The following is a 20285-nucleotide window of genomic DNA, read 5'->3' as shown; positions in this document are numbered from 1 at the left end:
GTGTTTCTTAAAAGCCCATGTTTTCTAAGGCCACTAGAAGAAAATCTGCCAAAGGATTTGTGGTCGGTGTCTTCGTCGGTTGATGTTAAATAGCACTATTAATCTCGTGTTTCCATTACGGGTGTACTTGGCATCTTCCACCTCGGGTCTTAACCAGGCGACTATGCTTGTCACTGTGTCTGCGTGAACACGGGAGGTCTTGGCTCCCTTGGCGGAACCCAGCGTGGTTTCCAATGACATTCACAACGACGAGGAGCTCTGAGTGTAATCTCTTATGATAAGTGTGTCATATTTGGGAGACGAAGGGATACAGAGGGCCGACTCCGACACTGGCGAGTTGGGGGTTGTACTCCCCGAGTCCACCGAGTCTCTGAAGGGGGACGGCGGGGTGAGAGCCACCAGCTCTTCCAGGTCCGGCTTGCCGGCTGCAGCTTCCGGCCCGGCCGTCGGCGTCTCCCGAGCAGCGCCCCCAGCCGGCGGGGCCGCCGCCGCGGGCTGCGCGCCGCCCGTGACCTCGATGGCGGGCAGCGGCTGGATTTCGGCGAACGTCGTCATGGTTGTGGGCAGCTGGATCTCTTTGGGGATCAGGTACGACGAGCAGAGCGGGGCGCCCACGCCGGGGCCGGGGACCGTGGTGGACAGCATCATGGAGTTGAGCTCGCTGATGTTGGCGGTGAAGCGGGTCACCACACTGCTGATCTGCTCCATGAGCGAGCCCTGCGAGGAGCTGCTGCGCGCCGCGGGCTCCGAGTGCAGCGACGGCACGTCGTCGTCCGTGCGGCTGGCGGAGCCCGCGCGCTGGCTCAGCGTGCTGATGGGCGACGGCGAGCGCGGGCGCGCGGGCGCGGGGAAGTGCTCCTCCGCTTCCGCCACGTCGTACAGCCCCTTGGGGCCGGCGTCCGGGGGCTCCGGCCCGCCGGGGCCGCCGCCCGCGCCCCCCGCGCCGCCCGCGGCCCCCGCGCCACCGCCCGCGCCGCCTGCGCCCAGGCCGCGGCTCTCCGTGCTCTTGGGGAAGGGCTTGATGACGGCCGTTTGGTTGGGGTTCTCTTTCTTGTTGATGTGGATGGACAGCCGCTGCCACAGGTGCTGCCCCCGGCTGCTCTTCTCGTTCTGGGCCCACGTGACGGATTTGCCATTGGAGCTGCGGAGAGAAGGGAGACTAGAGGTGACTCAGAGGTTCAGGGGGAGCGGGTCCCCAGCCCTGGGTTATGGATTGGGAAGGACGGCGTCAAAGGACACCTCCAGAGATCGTGGAAGCGGCATTTGTTTCCTTGTTTTGAGTTAAAGGCCGCTTTATTGTATTGGCCTTGCCTTTATCCTTACCATGAAAGTGTATCAGAGGGGATAGTAGTAAGTAAGGGTCGAGGAGTATTTATGGAGATTCTGCAGTAGTTCTGAGCAGCAGCTGGTTATGTTGCAAACCTAGAAGCCAGGGCCTGGATTATTATGGTGCCATTGAGCAGAAGCACCTGGTACAGGGCAAGGGCTTCCTGCAGTTGGCAGCCTCTGAAAGGAAAACTTGGAACTAGAACAACTAACCAACCCAAACACAAGAGGGCAGGGAAAGCGTTGGGGTCAAGGGTTACCAGGCAATAGACAGTGGTTCCAGTTCAGTTTTTATTCTGCGAGCCAATGATTGGTGTATTTGGCTAGGGATTTCTGTTTGAATTCCTGACCTTGAACATGGTTTTAGTTAGTCTGCCTTATCTGCTGGAAAATAGAAATTCAAGGAACACATATACAAAGTTCTAATCAATTAGAGCTTTTCTACTTCACCCACATTTTCCTCACAAATTTATTTTTAGACCTAAAACTTGAATAACAGTTCTGTGAGGGAGCATATTGCCTCTGGCACCTAGCATATTGCTTTCCAACTAGGGTCTTGATGAGTGTTACCTGACATGATTTCCTACGGCCTTTCTCCCTCTTCCCTTTCCCTAAGCAGTGCATTTTGGTCCTGCAGCATGAGGTCTGAAAGCTGCTCTGATGGTACAATTGGCGCCTGAGCCTCAGATCCTGACTGTGTCCTCCTTACTATTAAATATGACACAACCTCTAAATCTACAGACCCTCTGTCAGAAACCTCACTTATGGTCAGAGAATGTGGCCTGACCTTCAGGGATGTTCTATGGAGAGACCCTTGGGTGATGGCTCATCACAAAGAAATCCAAGATCTCTGTAACTAGGGGGTCTGTTTTGTCCAGACAGCTCTGCCCTAGGTGCTGTGACCAGGAGATAGCCTTGGACAGTCTATGACCCAAGGCTTTGACCACCCAACTTTATCATCTCGGCCAGTGGTGATTAAACTTAATTGTGCCTAAAACTCACCTAGGGTATTTGTCAAATAGCCCAGGCAGGACCCCAGAAGATTCTGATCACCTAGATAAGGTTCCAAAGATCTATGCATTTTGTAAGCACTCCATCCCCAAAGAAGCTGTCCTTTCTTTCTGGGTTCCCACTGCTCCCTCGGCCTCCTTGCTGGACGGCCTTTGCCTGGCAGGGGGCTGAATTGTATTTGGAGCTCACTTGCCTTGCGGCTACCGGACTTCAACTGCCAGATCCACTCTGCCTGAGATACCTATGCCTTTGATAACAGATCTCTGTTTCTGCAGTTCCTATAACAGGATGCTTTCTGTCTCTTTCCCATACTGCTTCTCATTTCTTCCATCTTTCCTTTCCCTCTTTGTGGTCTTCCTTTTTCTGCTCCTTCCTCTGAAATCTCATTCCACTTAATCTACCCAATAGTTTGCAACCTGGTGTCCTTTAGAATTCTGGAATGTGATATGTCCCCCACCCCTGCCCCTCTTCCTGTGAAGGATGGATCAATTATTTCCAGGTTTGGAGGTTGCTGTACATCCACGGTAGCAGAATGGGCCCTGCCAAACCTAACTTTCCTTTCCAGGAGAGTTTCAGGAAAGGAATGTTTCTACGTTTTGCATTAACCTGACCTGCCACCTTTTATGTTTTTAGTGCATTACTTTCTTCTTCCTAGGTGTCTACTGAGTTCATGGCACAGAAGAAATGGGCCAGACTATTTATGGGGTTTGATTGGGAGGATGGTTGCCAACAACCCCCTTTCTCTCCTACTAGCAAGGTAAGAAACATGCATGTTGGAAAGGAAAATTGGTCGTTCAGGTTGCTGAGGCCACTTTTAATACAAAGCTTGGGCTATAAACTAGCAGCATAACTGGATTTATCCTACTAAGCTTTACTCTAGGAAAGTTCTTGCTCCCAACATGGAGAGGTTTTGATGGAACATAACTCTGGGTATTAACAGTGTCAGTCTTTGGAATCACATGCAGTAGTGCCTAAAAACTTGACAGCAGATGGAAAAGCCTTTGGATGAATGTGTGAGAAGGAAACTATCCTAACCAGCCAATCTGCACAAAATACTGACATTTTTCCTGGCCATGCCTTTGCTCATAGTGTCCATGGTCATTTGGGAGAGAGAGCGCCAAACAATCTGAATACCAATGGAAATGGACACAGGAGACACCAGAGAAATGGAGTCCAAATGTAAGTACCTCATTTCATTCCTTGGGTCATGAAAGGTTTTTTACTCCAAAATAAATGAGAACTTTTTAAAAAGTTTTTTTTTTAAATCCTGACTTATGACATTAATCTGTTTATTAGTAGAATGTAGTTTCCACAGGAAACAGATAGGAAACTAATCTATCTTGTTCATTAGCACACAGGATGTTAATAAGCATTTGATGGACGAATAGGATTCTTAAGCTAACCAGTCTTAAGAACCATTGTGTGGTGTCCTGGAAAGTGCAATGGACAAAGGACCCTCAAATCTGGATTCTAATCCTGGATCTGCCATCCTGGATGCTTGGAAAACAATAGTCTCTAAGACTTGGTAAAAAGCAGAGAGCAATCCTTTGGTGAAAGCTGTCATGAGGATTAAATGAGACCATATAGATGAAAGCTTCTTGTAAGGAGAGGGTATCTAAGAGTGTTAATTTTTGCATTCTATGTGAACACTACATTTCAGAAAATAAAAACAGTATACTTGTGGTTTTGAGCTCTGGTTGAGAAATAAAGAATTCAATACAAAGTAAAATATGTAGTAAAGCCAAAAAATATTTTTGGTTGTTCCTCCTTAACCTGACCAACTGTACCAAGAATTGGAGTTCCATCGGGTTTGCTCTGTTGGGGTTTTTTCCATGCTAATTTGTCTCCTTGGTGATCAAATCCACTCCACTAAATTCTGCATTATTTCTCTTCCACAATTTACTTCTTCCTGAAATGCTCTTTCATTGTGCTCCCTCCTCTCTGCCGTTTTCTTTCTTTTGCCTAAGCTCTTACCATTTTTTTTTTGTTTTATCTTAATTGCTTTTATTTGAGAGAAGCATTCCTGACCCCATCCCGACTAGGTTAGATTCCCAGAGTCCTTTCATTAGGCACTTAATAACTCTTTGCTGTATATCTACCTCACCTGCTGGGTGGAGTGTTCTGAGGGTACAGACAGAGGGTTCTTTGTTTTCTGTTATATCCATAGTACCTCGTGCATTGCCTAGAACATGATATGTGCTCAATAATATTTTGAACTAATAACTGAGTGGATAAGTGAATTTGATTTAAAAAAAATCCATACTGAATTGTTTTTGGTAGAATTAAGTTTTAAAAATAATTCAATAGTAAAAAAATAATTCAATGTTAATGAAATTCTGTTTTGTCTTATGAATCAATCTTTTTATAAACTCACTGTAATCAATAGTACTTAGTACATATTTCATTAACCAAGTACAAGAACACAGATCTTCATCTCTACTGTGAAAATCATAAAGGAAGTATTTGTTCCTTTTCTGTAATTTATATGTATATGTATCTCTGTGTGTGTGTGTGTGTGTGTGTGTGTGTGTGTGTACTGAAACTTCTTAGTGATGAAAGCTTATGGAGGCAGTATGGATAGTAGACCCAGAATGTGGGTTTAAGGTATGGCCCTCAGTGATGTTGGGCAAATCACTTAACACCTTTGCACCTCTTTGTTCTTTGGTAAAAAATGGAAGAAATAAACCTCTCCTGCTCACCTCACATGATTTCTGGAAGAAACTAAATGGTGGTACACGTGAGGGTACTTTATAAAGCATAGTACCTCTGCAGACCTCACCATCAAATCTTCCGGGGTGCCTGGGTAGCTCAGTCAGTTAAGCATCTGACTTCGGCTCAGGTCATGATCTCGCAGTTCGTGAGTTCAGGCCCTGTGTCAGGCTCTGTCCTGACAGCTCAGAGCCTGGAGCCTACTTCGGATTCTGTGTCTCCCTCTCTCTCTGCCCCTCCCTGCTCATGCTCTGTCTCTCTGTTTTTCTCTCTCTCAAAAAAACAAAAACAAAAACAAAAACAATAAAAACAAATAAATAAACCTTAGAAAAATCTTCCAATCACTTGAGGTAAAATCTTTATTATTATTGTTGTTGTTATTACTGAGAACTTTTTTTTTTTTTAAACATCAGGATTATACATTTTTCCTAAGGACCCTCAGGTAAGAAAAGGGAAAGCAGTTTTCCGTACTGGTCTATAGCACTTGACTTTCCCCACTGAATATTTTGGACATTAGAAAAGAAGGAGGAGGAAAGAGGAGTGGAGGAAAGAAACAGAATACATGGTTTGCTACACCTGGAAAGGAGGACAATTTGGCAAAAAAAAAAAAAAACAAAAAAAAAACAAAAAAAAAACCCATAAAAACTTTGTGCTCTTTCCAGGTACCAATTAACCCTTTATCAAATATAATACTGCATAATTTACTACTATGACAATTTGTTCTTTATTTCTTGGGGGAAGGTGCATTTTGATCATGTTATTTGAGACTTAGGTTTTTTTGTTTACATTTGTGTCTGCCAAAATGACACCTTCTACCTTTATTCTTAGAATTTTTTTTTTTTTTTACCCAGGGTCAGCCAGGAGAGAGGAATAGTAAGATAATGAGCTTCCTAATACAAAAAAAAAATACTTAAAAAAAATTTTTTTTAAAGCTTGTAATGTCACTAGCAAATATGTCTTTGTAATGACTTCAGAAAATACTAGGCCAAAAAAACAATTTCATGAATTAAGAATATTATAAGTAGAAAGTTTCCAATTGCAGTTCCATTTTCTGTACATTTTCTTAAGCTTTTTATCAATATATTTTGAGTTGCAAAGTATGGAAATAAAGTTTTTAAAAGATAATGAGGAATTGGATATTGTTTATATCCAGACATTCTAAATTAGGTGGGACAATTTCTTTCTGAGCCTTGCCTAAAATATGACATCTTGATTATGACAATTACACTGAGAAATACACCATAATATATAAGAAAATGATAGAATCATCTATATAAATTTCCCCAGTTAAGCATAAATGGGTATAAATAGCCATCTCACTGACAAAAAAAAATAAATGGCTGCGATGACATATGCATTAGAAATATATGTACAGACAAAAACACTTGAGTAAACGAAAATGAATTATCTACCAAAGACACAATAATCAAAGCAATATCACCTTATATTTGCATAGTGCTTTAAAAGTACTTTTCCGGACACTGATTGTCAAGGGTAGATAGAATCAATGTCTTTGTCCTCCTTCCAAAAATAAGAAAATTGAGGCTCAGTGAGATAGGTGATTTGCCCAAAGTTAAGCAGTTAGATAATGGCAACCTGGGACCAATACTATCTCATGATTTCCAATTCCATTTTTCCTGACAGTACAATGTCCCATCTTTGCTTTGTGAAGTGAGCTGTCCTTATTTCACAGAAGAGAAGACCTCTGGTGTTACCTGGTGATGATGTGTGTTTTTAAGTAGAAACATTAGTCATTTGATTTACATTCTCTATTACCATGTCTTTGTACTTCTTAATCATCTACTTTGAGGTCTCAAGAAAGCACCCTATATCACTCTTTGGCCTCAAATAGCACAGGTTGATCAAGCACTTATATTTGTCAAAGATAATGACTGGATGCCTCAATAATGAAGGCACTTGAAGCTTACAACCATATAAATATTATATGGCAATTTTCAGCCCCTCTTTTTTTCCCCATGCTGTGATCTGGTAAAAGACAGTTGTCCTATATAAGGACAGCCCTAATAAATGTAGCCCACTTATTTTCTCTCTGACTTACTTTGAAATACCACTAAAAAGAATGGTATAAATTTGAGGATAACCTTAAATCTGCACTATTTTGCAAATTTTGGTATTTCAACTAATAGTGGTAATAAATGATATGTGATACCTTTGCAAATGATTGTGATTCATCAGTACTTTTTAAATTTTTTTTAATGTTTATTTATTTTTGAGAGAGAGAAAGACAGAGCATGAGTAGGGGAAAGGGCAGAGAGAAAGGGAGACACAGAATCCAAAGCAGGCTCCAGGCTCTGAGCTGTCAGCATAAAGCCCGACACGGGGCTCAAAGCCACAAACCATGCATGAGATCATGACCTGAGCTGAAGTTGGATGCTTAACTAACTGAGCCACCCAGGTGCCCCTATTCATCAGTACTTTTTGATATTCTGGCGGTGAGTTACTGATATGAGACTTGCCTCAAAGAGGGCAAGAGAAAAGATGCACATAGTAAGGCTAGCAATATGAGTTACTCATAGTATTTTGATAGGAGGGTTATTTTTCTTTTTCTTAGGACCTTGAAATGAGGAAGTAGATGGGCAGGTGGAATGTTGCTAAGGGCAAAGCCTGAGAGATTGTGGAGCATGGAAACAAGTAGTTCATGGGGTAACTAACTATAGGGTACAGATCACAAGGGATTCAAAACTTCACAACAAGAAGAAACTTTCCAGCAGGAGGGGAGGGGCCAGGGAATGATGCTTGCGTACAAGAGACAGATTGAATCTACACCTTGAAAAATTAGTAGATTATGGCAAAATCCAAAAGGAGCAGTAGGCATTGGCATCCAGGAAAAATAGCAGTGACATAGGTTCAGGAATCCATAAGGATATTCTAAGATAATCAGTAGTCCAGTTTGACCAGGTGGGGATGGAGAATAAGTGGAAGCATCAGGAGTAGAGTTGGGACATTTTTGTCTGCTGTAAAAATTCTTTGTGGTCACCCCTGACCTACAAGGATCTTCCTTCTTTTCCTTTCTTTTGCTATTTTAATAACTAATTCATAATTAACCTTGGACTTGTTAGACTCTGGGATAGATAGATGGTCTAATATAGTTGACCAGAGAAATGGTCTAATTATTAGATATATATGAAATCTACATGCTAGATCAATAGATGAATGAATATATAAACAAATACTCATGATTTATTTTCTGTGTTATTTAAGTGCAGGAATTATTTTTTGTTATTTAGTATTTTATATATTTGGTATTTCTCAAGCAATTAAATTTAGGAATCACGCCATAACCTTCTTTAAACCCTCATTGCAGCTTCATCCATTGACCCTATTCCTTGTTTGGCCCCAGTCCTGGTCCTACTTCAGGAATATGTTAGGACCTAATTAACATCTGTTAGGTTAATTAGTCCTTCAGGCAATAAGGAGCCAAGAAGATTGACACAAGCAAAATAGTGGTGTCCAGGGTAGATTTAAGAAGCTGTTTTAATAATGCGGTGATACAGTGTTAAGATCTTAACAGGTGTGAAAAAATGATGAAAAGGAATATAGTGGTATTCTAAAACTATTGTGAAAGAAAAGATGTTTGTCCTTGGTACTGGAGGAATTTAGACAAAAGGTTGCTCACTGGGGAAAGAAGTTTCAAGGAAGGATTTGCAAATAAAGTGGAGATTAACGAGGCCTTAAAGACTGGGAAGTGTTAAAATAACATGGATAAACAAAATCCAATTAATATTTATGTGTTGCATATATGGCAAAGAAGGTAATTCCACACACCCAACCCCTTGAAACCCTTCCAACAACCTTGTGAGGTGGACTTTCGCCTCCCTTTTAAGTAGCTGTGATCTAGCAGGGGCTGCCTGCTTCTATGATAATCCCCCCAGAGAATGTCTCTCACTAGGCATTCAGTCTCTAATGAAGTCCTTGTGGGAGGTGAACCATTGGCTCTATTTTAACTAGTCTTTGGTTTAACAGGCGGCTGTTTCGACGACATGTCACGATCCATTCAGGGTGGGTTACTCAAGTGCCCAGTGGTTCTAGTACAGCTGGTACTTGCCCCATGTCCCCATAAAGAGAAGCATCTAACAAAGGATGTAAAGCATGTTCCAAGCAGAGGCATTTTGTTGGATCATCAGAGCATTTTCTTTCTCAAGTTAAGCTATTTTTTTTTTCATTCAAAATTCAGGAACTCAGACTCAAACCTCAAACTAAACTACTCCTCATACTGAGATGTAAATTCTACACTTGAGGTGCTTCAACTAAGATTAGAGGATTTTTTTCCCCAAAATGGAAATGATTTTCCCCAGCAATTACTATAAAGCACAGATTACCATTTCATAAAGAGAGAACAAAAGAAGACACAGCTATTTTGCACCCATTGGCTGATACCACAGAGAAGTCTTTGTGGGAAAATCCAGCTTGATTTAAAGCCTTGAATAAAACATAGGATTAGGATTGATGACTAAGAAGAGGAGGGTCCTGGAATGATAATAGCTCCCCTTTGAATAGAATTTTATACCTCACAAGGTGTTTTCATCTGTTTTATTATATTTGACCTTCACAACAGCTGTATAATATAGAACTTATTGCATGGTATTTTTAATCACTTATTTACAAGTCTGTTTCTGGATTAAACCTGAGCACTCCAAGGGCAGTAACTGGGAGTATTTCCAATGCTTGGTATGGTGTCTGGGGCAGAGTAGGTGGGCTGGGAGTGTTAGGGAAAGGAAACAAATTAGAATGCTTTCCTTGAATGCCTGGTAAACGGGTATTATTAACCTCTACTATAGATGCAAAACCCAAGGCTTATGGAACTTCACTAATATGCCCAAGTCAAATAAAAGGCAAAACAGTATGCCCCAAATAGGACCTTAGATCCAGAGTCACACATGCAATACTGTCTGTGTGCTAGGTGCGCACAAAAGCTAAGGGGCTAACAAGACACATCCTTATGGAGCATCCAGGGAAATGATAACAACCAAGTTTGTATCCTTAAAATGACCTGATCATAAATTCCAAAGCTCTCTATCAACATATTGACCTGAAGATTGCAGAGATGAATACTGAGGGACTGTAGAATAAGAAAGTGTCCCCAGACTGTTAGAATGGTTGCTGAAAAATGATTTCTGCTTAGAAAAAGAGATTCCTTTTGATCTTAAACTAGCTCTGCCTAACATATTTAATTTAAATCTAATGTGTGAAGAGTACCTTAGTTTTGAGGTTTGAATCCTGGTTGTTATCTACCACCAACGTGCTTATTATCTATATGAAGCTCCTGGCTTAAGGTAATTTTTGATTATTTTTTCTTACTGGATGTAAATAGGCACCTGCCACAGATATAAAGTGCTAAGAAAGTTTCAGTCCTATTCCCTTTGGGATGCTTCAGATGGTGAACGCACACACACACACTCTCTCTCTCTCTTCCTTGTGGCGAGGACACTTAACATGAAACCTACCTCTTTACAGGTTTTTTTAGTGTACAATACAATATGATCCCTTCACACATGTCAGGATGGATAATAATCATAAAAAAAGATAAAAAGTATTGGTGGATGTGGAGAAAAAGGAACCCTTGTGTACTGTTGGTGGGAATGCAAACTGGTGCAGCCACTGTGAAAAATGGTATGAAAGTTCTTCAGGACATTAAAAATAGATTACTGTATAATCCAGCAATCCCATTTCTGGGTATATGTCCAAGGGAATTAGGATAAGGATCTCAAAGAGGGATTAACACTACCATATTCACTGCAGCATTATTTGTAGTAGCAAAGATGTGGAACACCTTAAATGTCCACTGATGGATGAATAGACAAAATGTGTTTTCTTTCCAAAAAAGACATCCAAATATCCAACAGTTAGATGAAAAGGTGCTCATCATCACTAATCCTCAGGAAAATGCAAACTACAATGTGATATCACCTCACACCTATTAGAATTGCTAGAATCAAAAAGACAGGAAATAATTAGCATTGGCAAGGATGTGGAGAAAAGAGAACTCTCATGCACCGTTTGTGATATGTAAATTGGTGCAACCACTATGGAAAACAATATGGATATTCCTCAAAATATAAAAATAGAACTACCATATTATCCAGCAATCCCACTTCTCGGTATTTATCCAAAGGAAATGAAATCACTGTCTTAAAAAAATATCTACCACCCCATGTTTACTGCAGCATAATTTATAATATCCAAGACACAGAAACAACCTCAGTGTCAATCAACAGATGAATGGATAAGGAAAATGTGATATATATATATATATATACACACATACATACAAAATACATATACATACACACACATATACATACACACACATACAAATACAAACATACAATGGAATATTATTCAGCCATTCCCAAGATAAGGAAATCTCACTGTTTGTTACAATATGAATGATGTGCATGAAACGTGAAGGCACTGTGATAAGTAAAATAAGTCAGAGAAAGACAAATATTGCATGATATCATGTAAATGTAGAATCTAAAAACCCTGAACTAATAGATACAGAGAACAGATTGGTGGTTGGTAGAGGAGGGAGCAGGTGGTGGGTGAAATGGGTGAAGAGATCCAAAAGGTATAAACTTCTAGTTGTAAGATAAATAAGTCCTGAGGATCTAATGTACAGCATAGTGACTATAGTTAATAATAATCTATTGTATATTTGTAAGTTGCTAAGAGAATAGATCTTAAAAGTTCTCATCACAAGAAAAAAAATTGTAAGTGTGTGGTGATGGACATTAACTAAATTTATTGTAATCATTTTGAGATATATATACATCTATATCTCAAATCATTATGTTGTACACCTACAACTAATACAATTTTATATGTCAATTTTATCTCAATAAAAAAAGAAATTCTATCCTTCTGGTATTCAAACAACTTCTTACATGTATCCTATACACTATTATCTTGTTTATGTCAATCTGCCTGGTTCACAGATGACAGAAATCTTTTTCTGGCTTCTCAGAAAATTAATTAGGTAGGTGCATATAAAAAATAACAGATGTTCCTGATTAATATTTACTTTTGTCTTTTTCTTGCAGTATACTGCCTTCTGTATGTGTATCTGATCTCATTTAAATTATTTTACTACTTTAAAATATCCATCTATATGTATTTTCATATACATGTTATTTTTAATTCCTCAAAACAATATGTGAGGCAGTTCTCAACATCATGTCTATTTTATGGATTATAAAGCTGATGCTTACAGAGATTCATGGGATTTATGTGCACAAAGGTAGAAAATATTTAAGGTGTAAAATCTTGATTGGCTTCTGATTCTAGGAGTATGGAAGACATAGTGTCATAAAAGCATAGTCTCCCCTTTGAAGGCATGTTAAGTATAATGACAAAAAATTGTTAGGTGTAGAAACCCTATTTCATAGATCTTTGTCTAGCATGAAGCATAGAGCTTTATGCATAATAAGTGGTGAATTAACATTTAAAAAAATAAATAATCCTTACATTGAAAAGTCAGTTCAAAATGACTCATGAAACATAGATGAAATAGTGATTCAAGTTTACAGAGCATTCAGCTCTGTGGAATAGTTTGCCCTTATTTTGGTATTATCCACCTGAGGGAACATGGCAGTAAGATTCGGTGGACATTGCAAGATTTTATCCATATTTTGCTGTGGGTATAAAAGTAGCGAGTATGCCTCTAGCATTGACTTCTTCCTTTAGAGCTTAGGAATGTGAACTGATAACTCCAAGGCTGCTCCCTTTGTGGTATTTGTCATATCAGAGACTGTTCTGATTTCCTTCTTCCCTTTTACAGGAAATTGTAAGCTATTAAATCTTTTGTCTCAAAATATATACAAATATTTATATTTGTACATAACTACTACATTATCATATATATGTATTTCATGGACAAGGACAGCAGCCTTACAAAAGATTTTGACCAGCTCCTTTCCTGCCCTCCCCTCCCACCCCAACCCCCCCAACAAAAAGGATGTTAGACAAGATGAGGACAGTAAGTGAGATGAGAGAGCCAGGGAAACCAAGCAGTCCCATTACTATTTTGAATTATGCTACAGGCTGAAAGAAGTAGAATATACTTACAGTAATTTTCTGTTTCCAAAAGAACAGGTGATTATTTTGGAAAAATAAGCAAAGGAAATTAGGACTCTGGTTTATATTTGTGTAGTTGTGGCACTTACCAAAGTTAAGTATTTCTAGTCCATTCACAAGACATTAGCTGAACTAATTTTTTGTCAGACTTATAAAATATTTCCCTAAGAAATTTCTTTTTTTTTAATTTTTAATATTTATTTATTTTTGAGAGAGAGACAGAGCGTGAGCAGGGTAGGGGCAGAGAGAGAGAGGCAGACACAGAATGAGAAGCAGGTTCTAGGCTTTGAGCCATAAGCACAGAGACTGATGTGGGACTCGAACTCACAAACGGTGAGATCATGACCTGTGAGCTGACATCAAGAGTCAGATGCTTCACAGAGTGTGCCCCTGGATCACAGATTTAACACCTTAATGTAGCCTAATGCTCCTGCAGTTTCCATCAGAATGAGTTTTGTTCCTTTATTAAGATTGTCAGTTTTTTAGGGTGGAAATTATTCCATACTTTCTGGAACACCCCATGGTCCCTAAAACAGTGCAATCTACATACAGAGAAGTTCTTCTTTCTTGTACTATTATTGATTGATTGACTGAATTAACAGTCCCGGAACACTTTTGGATTCTGAGGGTAGAAAATTGAACAAGACATGATTTTGCCCTTAAAAACCTTAAGTTCAGTGGGAAGAGACAGGTGACCAGAGATAACATGCAATATCAGAGGTAAACTCAAAATACTTTAGAATTATGAGTTTGGTCAGATGTAAAATAGATTGTAGAAATTTGAGAAAGCTTTCAAAGAGGAATTGACATTAGGTTTGGGTTTTGAAAACTGAGTAAGAGTTTACCAGGGAGAACAGGAATGGGGGTTGGAGAAGATGGATACAAGGAGAAAGGAAGGGCAATCCAGGTAGAAACACAGCATGTATGAAGGTGTGAAATTGTAGAAAGGAGTCAGCGTGTTTGGAGAATGGTAAGAAATTTGGGGTGTCTGAAAAAGAAGACACATGTACTGAAACAGAGGGAATAAAAGTCAAAGAGTTAGAGTTAGTGTGGGAAGATCCCTCTATTCTGAGTGCATGGGTTTAGATTTTATCCCAGGTGGCAGATATCATAGTGGTTACAGTGTGAATTCCAGAATCAAACTGAGTTTGTCTCCAGTGTGGACTTTATTATTTACCTTTTTAAAGATTAAATACGAGATCATACAGGTAAAGCACTTATACTAGTGTCTTGTGTATCTCCAATAAAAGTTAGCTGCTTTTATAGGTAACCATGGAAGAACATGAATTTTAAAGCATAGAAGTTATACCATTGAATTAATTTTGTTGATGTTACTATTTTATTTTACATACTTTTCCAGAATTGACTGTTGGGAAAACATCCATGATGGCAGGTGGAGAATAGAAGACAAAAAGCAAACAAAAAAAGGGACTTTCTAAGTAGCCTTGGGTAACAGTAATACTAAATAAAATCTATTGAATGCCTTCTGTGTGCCACACAGTCTGCTAAGTGTTGTGCTTGCATTGTCTCATTTAATTTTCACAGGATTATATAGTAAGGGGAGTGCTATATTATTATCTTCATTTTATAGAAAATAGAGATTAAGGAAGTAAAATGGCACCTCCAGGTCACACTGACTAGTGCCGGAACCAGGTTTTAAGGTCTTTGATTTCAGAATTTTCGCTAAAACATTTTAATATTAGGTTATTGGATATCCCTGGACATCATTTTCCTCATCTGTACTATGGAAAGGTCATTCTTGGGAGAATTGAGTGCATAACCAATGAGAAGGTACTGCTACAGTGTCTGATGTATAATAATTACAGCAACGGTAGTAACTGATATTGTTACCTGTTTTAGAATGTCTCTATAAGTTGGAACATTAATTTGAAACTGACTTTGGGGAGGAATGAAGAGAAGACTACTGCAGCATTCCTATCATTATGAAACTAGCTGGCTTCAGAGTAGAAAGAAAGAACGTTGCTCTTCTGTGGCTCTGAATTTTGTATAACTGTGTGTAGTCCTTTTCAACACTCAATTCAGGTTAATATTATTTTGTTTATTTTACTCCTAATTCTGTTTGCACTGGCATAAGCTGTACTTTCTGACATTAAATGAGGATTTAATTAGACACATACATGTTCCTGTGGGACAGGGGTTACTGCTGCATTGCAATTATCTTTTCTGATGTTGTTCCCCCATGGACTATAGATTTGCAAGGGCATTAGTCAAGTCTTGGTCATCTATTTATCTCCAGAGTCCTGTAAGTGCTTGGCTCATGGTAGGTGCTTAATGAGTGAGCATAACACCAAGGAAGAAATCACTGAATTAATGAAAGGCAAAACAATCTTAACACAGACGTCACAATTTGGGATTGCTTTTGAAATCTGAGTTCCTGGTGATTATGACATCACTGTTACTAGATTCTCTAAAGGCTCTAGTAGACATTTATTATACCCACTAAAATTAGATGCTGCATCTACTAGGTAAAAATCAGTGACTCAGGTGGTTGATATCATGACATTGCAACAGTAAAAGTAACCTCGCACCACCCTCCTCCCTTCAAGCACTGATGGGACACTGTAGATCAGTCTATTTCATTTGATTAGGGAGCTCTTTTTCAAAGAGAGACTGAGAGGCTCAGAATGTCTGTGCCTCCCCCCCTTCATGGGATACATCGTGAGTGCTTCAGAATGCAGACTCCAGTGAGCACTCTGATGGAATGGCCCTGCTGAGACAGGAGATAATAACATTCATTGTTGAGGTTTTAGCCATCCCTGAGGTGGACTCTCTCAGTATGAACTCACACGATAACAGGGTTTAGAGAATTTTCGGTTCTTAGAGCACCTCCCTGTTTAGGACTCTCTTTCACTTCTCCTGCAATCAGGAGGTCTCTGATCTGAAACACACTTAGACTGTCCACTGTGAAAATATGAAAAGATGACAAGTTATGCTAGATTCAGGTGGAAAGAAAAAATAAATTCACATAAAAGGAAAACAACATAATATTTCAGGAAGCTAGTGTGCTATGGATGCATATAATGTTCTTAGTCTTTTCCAAATGTGGGGGTGGAGGGAAAAGGGGGAAGTGACGGACTATCTCTAAGGCCCTGTCATTGTTTCAGGGAAGATAATAGTGTTCAGCTCTAGGGCTACATGTACTGTAAAACTCTTTCCCTGCTGGTTACTTGGCTCTGGAAGAAGAGTTCAGGCATGAATTCACCAGGTCCTGTCCTGTTCATAGCTTCAACATAGAAAACATAGGCAAATAAGGTGCAGGGACACACTCCTCTGGTTTTCTGTGGTGGTTTGAGCTTCCCTCAGCACCTCCCTGCCAGGGCTGGTTGGTTGGTTATGGCCAGAGATCCAGCCCAGATCTTTGCAGAGTGAATGTGCTTGACTATGACCCTGGGAAGCAATTGGGGGAAGGAGTGGGAGCAGACAAGAAAAAGGACCTCATCAGTGGATGTTAAAAGTATCTGTAAAAGTTGATTAGGTTTTCTTTCCCAGCCCTTCCATTCAATTCCAGAGGGAGAAAACTGGGATTAACTATTCTAACCTCTTATTTAGAAACAGTTTACATTGCAGTTGTCTCCTCTCTGATATCTTTTCTCTTAATATTCATTTTAAACTTATTTCTCCTGGGGTGCCCGGGTGGCTCAGTTGGTTAAGCATCTGACTCCTGATTTCTGCTCAGGTCATGATCTCACAGTTTTGTGATGGAGCCCCGTGTTGGGCTCTGGGCTGAGCATGGAGCCTGCTTAAGATTCTCTCCCTCTGCTCCTCCCCTCCTTGCATGTGCATGTGCTCTCTCTCTTTCTCTCAAAGAATAAAAAGTAAAAAGGGTTCCTGGGTGGCTCAGTGCATTAAGCATCCAACTCTTAATTTTGGCTCAGGTCATGGTATCTTGGTTCATGAACTTGAGCCCTGTAGTGGGCTCCGTGCTGACAGTGTGGAACCTACTTAGGATTTTCTTTCTCTCCCTCTCTCTCTCTGTCCCTTGCCCCCCACCCTCTCTCTCAAAATAAATAAATGTAAAAAATAAATAAAAGTAAATTAAAAAGATAAACTTATTTCTCCTGGATAAATGTCATTGTGTGTGTATGTGTGTATTTATGTGAACAAATATGAAGTTGGAAAAAAATACTCAATGGTCTTAGACATTTTGGCCTCTCCTTTTATGTGTTGCTAGGCCTTTTCTCTTCCCTAAAGGCTGAAGGGCTCCCTCTCCCTCCCATTCACTTTCACTTTCTTCCATCAGTTTTTATTCAATGCTAAAGAAATAGGAAGAAAAAGTAGGAAGGGAAAACCATTTATTCTCAATGAATTATGCTTATCCGTGGGGCTGAGGTTGGTCATTCCAACAGAACTATCCTTACTGTTGCATGCATTAGTCTCCTATGCCTCACCAGGATGTAATAAGCCCTTGTCATTACCTTGGCTATATCCAAACAAGTGAGGAAACAAAGGTAACTATTATCTTGCTATTATAGAGAAACTTGGACTATTCTCAGTGTAGATATGTTGAACTGCTATCTCTGTAGATCTGGACCTGATCCAGGAAGGCTTGGTCCAGTTGATCTGGAGTCCCCTTACCCTCTGTGTCCCATTGTCTGCTGTCTCCTTCTTACCATTCTCAATCAAGACAGTCTTAAGCAAATCTAACCACTGGGCTGATCAGATGTGAGAGTTCTAAGCATTGACCAAACACTCCCAAGAACAATGCATGGCAGAATTGAGGCCTGATGTTCGCTGGGAATAGCTGCATATCACATCCTAGACAAATGGATTATTCCAAAATATAAGTTTATGGGCTGGCTAAATTGAAACGACCTAGGAAACTTATAACACTGTAGATTCTGTCTTAGTATGTTTGGTAGGGAGCCACATTTGGGAAGTCCCGTCCTAGACAATTGCTTCAAATCAGAAGTCACTCTGATTCTACATTCTGTAGCAATGTAACACATTCGATACAGTCATTTTCACCTTGTCCAGCTAACTCCAGTGCTGTTTGATTGATTTTCAAGGACAGGAATTATGGCACTTTGTCATATCTGAATGGAAGGAAACCAGTAGGCCCGATAGCAGTCTGTTGAGTTACTCCCACAGAATGATCTATTGAGGGTTATCTTTCAAACACACTGAGATCCAAACCTGGCTCTATAAAGGCTTCATGGGTATAAGGGCATCAAATACACTAATGTGCACCATATATGCCTATACAGATATACATGCTCTCATTGCTTTGTCTGGGAGCCAGGGACAAAGTGGGCCAGCCTCTCATCCAGGGCTGCTTTAAATGATTGGTCAGACTATGCCGCACAGTTTGGCATACCATTTTCACAGACTGCAACATGAATTACACCCCCAGAAGTTGTGCAATGCGGTCATCCTTGGAGAAAGTTAGACATCATTTTGAAAACCAGAGGGAGCCAACTACTGAGGAAGCAAATACAATGCTTGGGTGAAAGTTCAACAGGATTCAACAGGATTATCTTCTTGCTGTGCAGCTGTATCTCAGGCTCTGCTCTCAGCACGTGCACACACATGTACACACTGCACTTTCTGCACTTTCCCTTTACTTTAGCTCAGGCTGATTTGTAAGAGCTTCCCTTCCACAGTTTTGTAGCACAGGTGGATGGGGAAATGGCACAACAAATTAGACGTGGAGAGTTAGTTCACGGTGATTGATTCCCCAGCTCAAGGCTGCTCCAGCATTCTGTACTCGTTTAATGCCAATCTTGACAGTATTTCTCTCCGGAGTCCTTTTCTTAAAACCCAGTCCCATGCAATAAAGCACGTTCATTTCATGCAACACAGCGTAGTTGATGCTTATAGTTCTAAACAACCCAGATTACTGGGCACTGCTCAGTTGGGGGTACCTGGTATGAGGGAACATGCACAGCGCAGCAACAGGGGGTGTTTGCCACTGAACACAGAGAATAAAGGAGCTGCAAAGCTATGGTAGCCAGAGGAGGACTAGCTTTCCTGATTTCAGTTCATGAAAAGCCTCTTGACTCTACACCTTGCTAGTTTGGCCTTGGCATTTGCCCTTGGCTGTCAGATGATGTTCCACTGAAAATAAGTCAGATTAATTCCCTGGTTTGTCTGGGATCAGGGCTGGAATCTTCCCTCATTGAAGCCCTTCCCTCAGAACCAGTCCTAGGCTTTTGCATTTGTTTTGACAAACGATCGGATAGTCCTGAAACATGAATTTCCTCCAATCTCTTCCACTTTGCAAACTCCAGAAGCATTTGACCAAGAAGTCGAAATCCATGGGAGAGCTGTGAGCTAAGGCTTCAGACATGCAAAGCACACAACCCTGGGAGACAGCAGCATCCGGGACAGGAGGCTCCCATCACTTCACACGAGGATGGCATGGGTTTTGCAAATCAAACACACACACAGAAAACCAATGGTGGCCCAGGCTGGACACACTGCATGGGGTGCACGGTGGAGTGAGGACCTAGACCAGGGAGCCACCTGTTCCTGTAGCTTGCGTACATGTAGTTCACACCGCCTTGGGCCACTCACGGTTTGCTTACCTGCTCATGGTTGCTCTCCCACCATTGCCCACACTCCCTTTGGGGGTGAAACACTCTATTTCCGACTTGTGCTGGGCCAGTCTCCTGTCTTTGTACCTGGTAAGCATGAACAAGGACAGGAGCAAACAGAAAGATATGATTGTGTGCTTCACTGGCCAGGCTGAGGGACAGCTGTGGCTGCAGAGGGTTGTCCTGTGTTAAAACAGGCGTCTGCTTTTCACGGCAGTGGCTGACCTGTAATACTTATTGGATGCTTGTGATGGTATATGTATCACATCAGGGTTACTTCTTGTTAAACCACACACGATCTACCCTTCCAGATTGCCTATTAATTTGTGATTTCATCACATTCAATAGTCAAAGGCAAAAGGAGTGCAATTCCTAGCCTCTGAGAAAAAGATTCATATCAATAAATTAGAATTTATTTAGTGTTTACTATGCACCAGACATGGTGCTAGGATTTTCGCTGAATTTAATCTTGGCAACAACCCTATGGCAGAGGCTCTGTTATTATTATATCCACTCTACTGAAGAAAAGAAACCTAAGATTTTAAGGATTAAGTAGAGTGATCAAGGATTTTGAACATAGGAAGTCCAAGT

At 40.6% G+C, this 20285-nt stretch overlaps 1 protein-coding gene across 3 annotated transcripts in view; it reads right to left on the bottom strand.

Annotated features, from left to right (window-relative positions):
• Positions 1-240: 240 nt before the first annotated feature.
• GRM5 (glutamate metabotropic receptor 5) overlaps positions 241-20285 on the bottom strand; it is a 507510-nt gene continuing 487465 nt past the window's right edge. The window contains exons 8-9 of one of the 3 annotated variants that reach the window (XM_047072296.1): positions 19686-19781; positions 241-1141 (exon numbers count right to left, since the gene is read on the bottom strand). In XM_047072296.1, the coding sequence (XP_046928252.1) occupies positions 241-1141; positions 19686-19781 (997 nt within the window). The remainder of the gene's footprint in view (positions 1142-19685; positions 19782-20285) is intronic. The other 2 variants (XM_047072298.1, XM_047072297.1) reach the window with 2 other exon arrangements.

Source organism: Lynx rufus, unplaced genomic scaffold, assembly GCF_022079265.1.
Source record: "Lynx rufus isolate CCGP_SWC_20201006 ecotype Redwood Valley unplaced genomic scaffold, mLynRuf1.p SCAF_9, whole genome shotgun sequence".
In the NCBI taxonomy this organism is placed as follows: Eukaryota; Metazoa; Chordata; class Mammalia; order Carnivora; family Felidae; genus Lynx; species Lynx rufus.
This window is presented reverse-complemented; position numbering and strand designations above follow the sequence as displayed.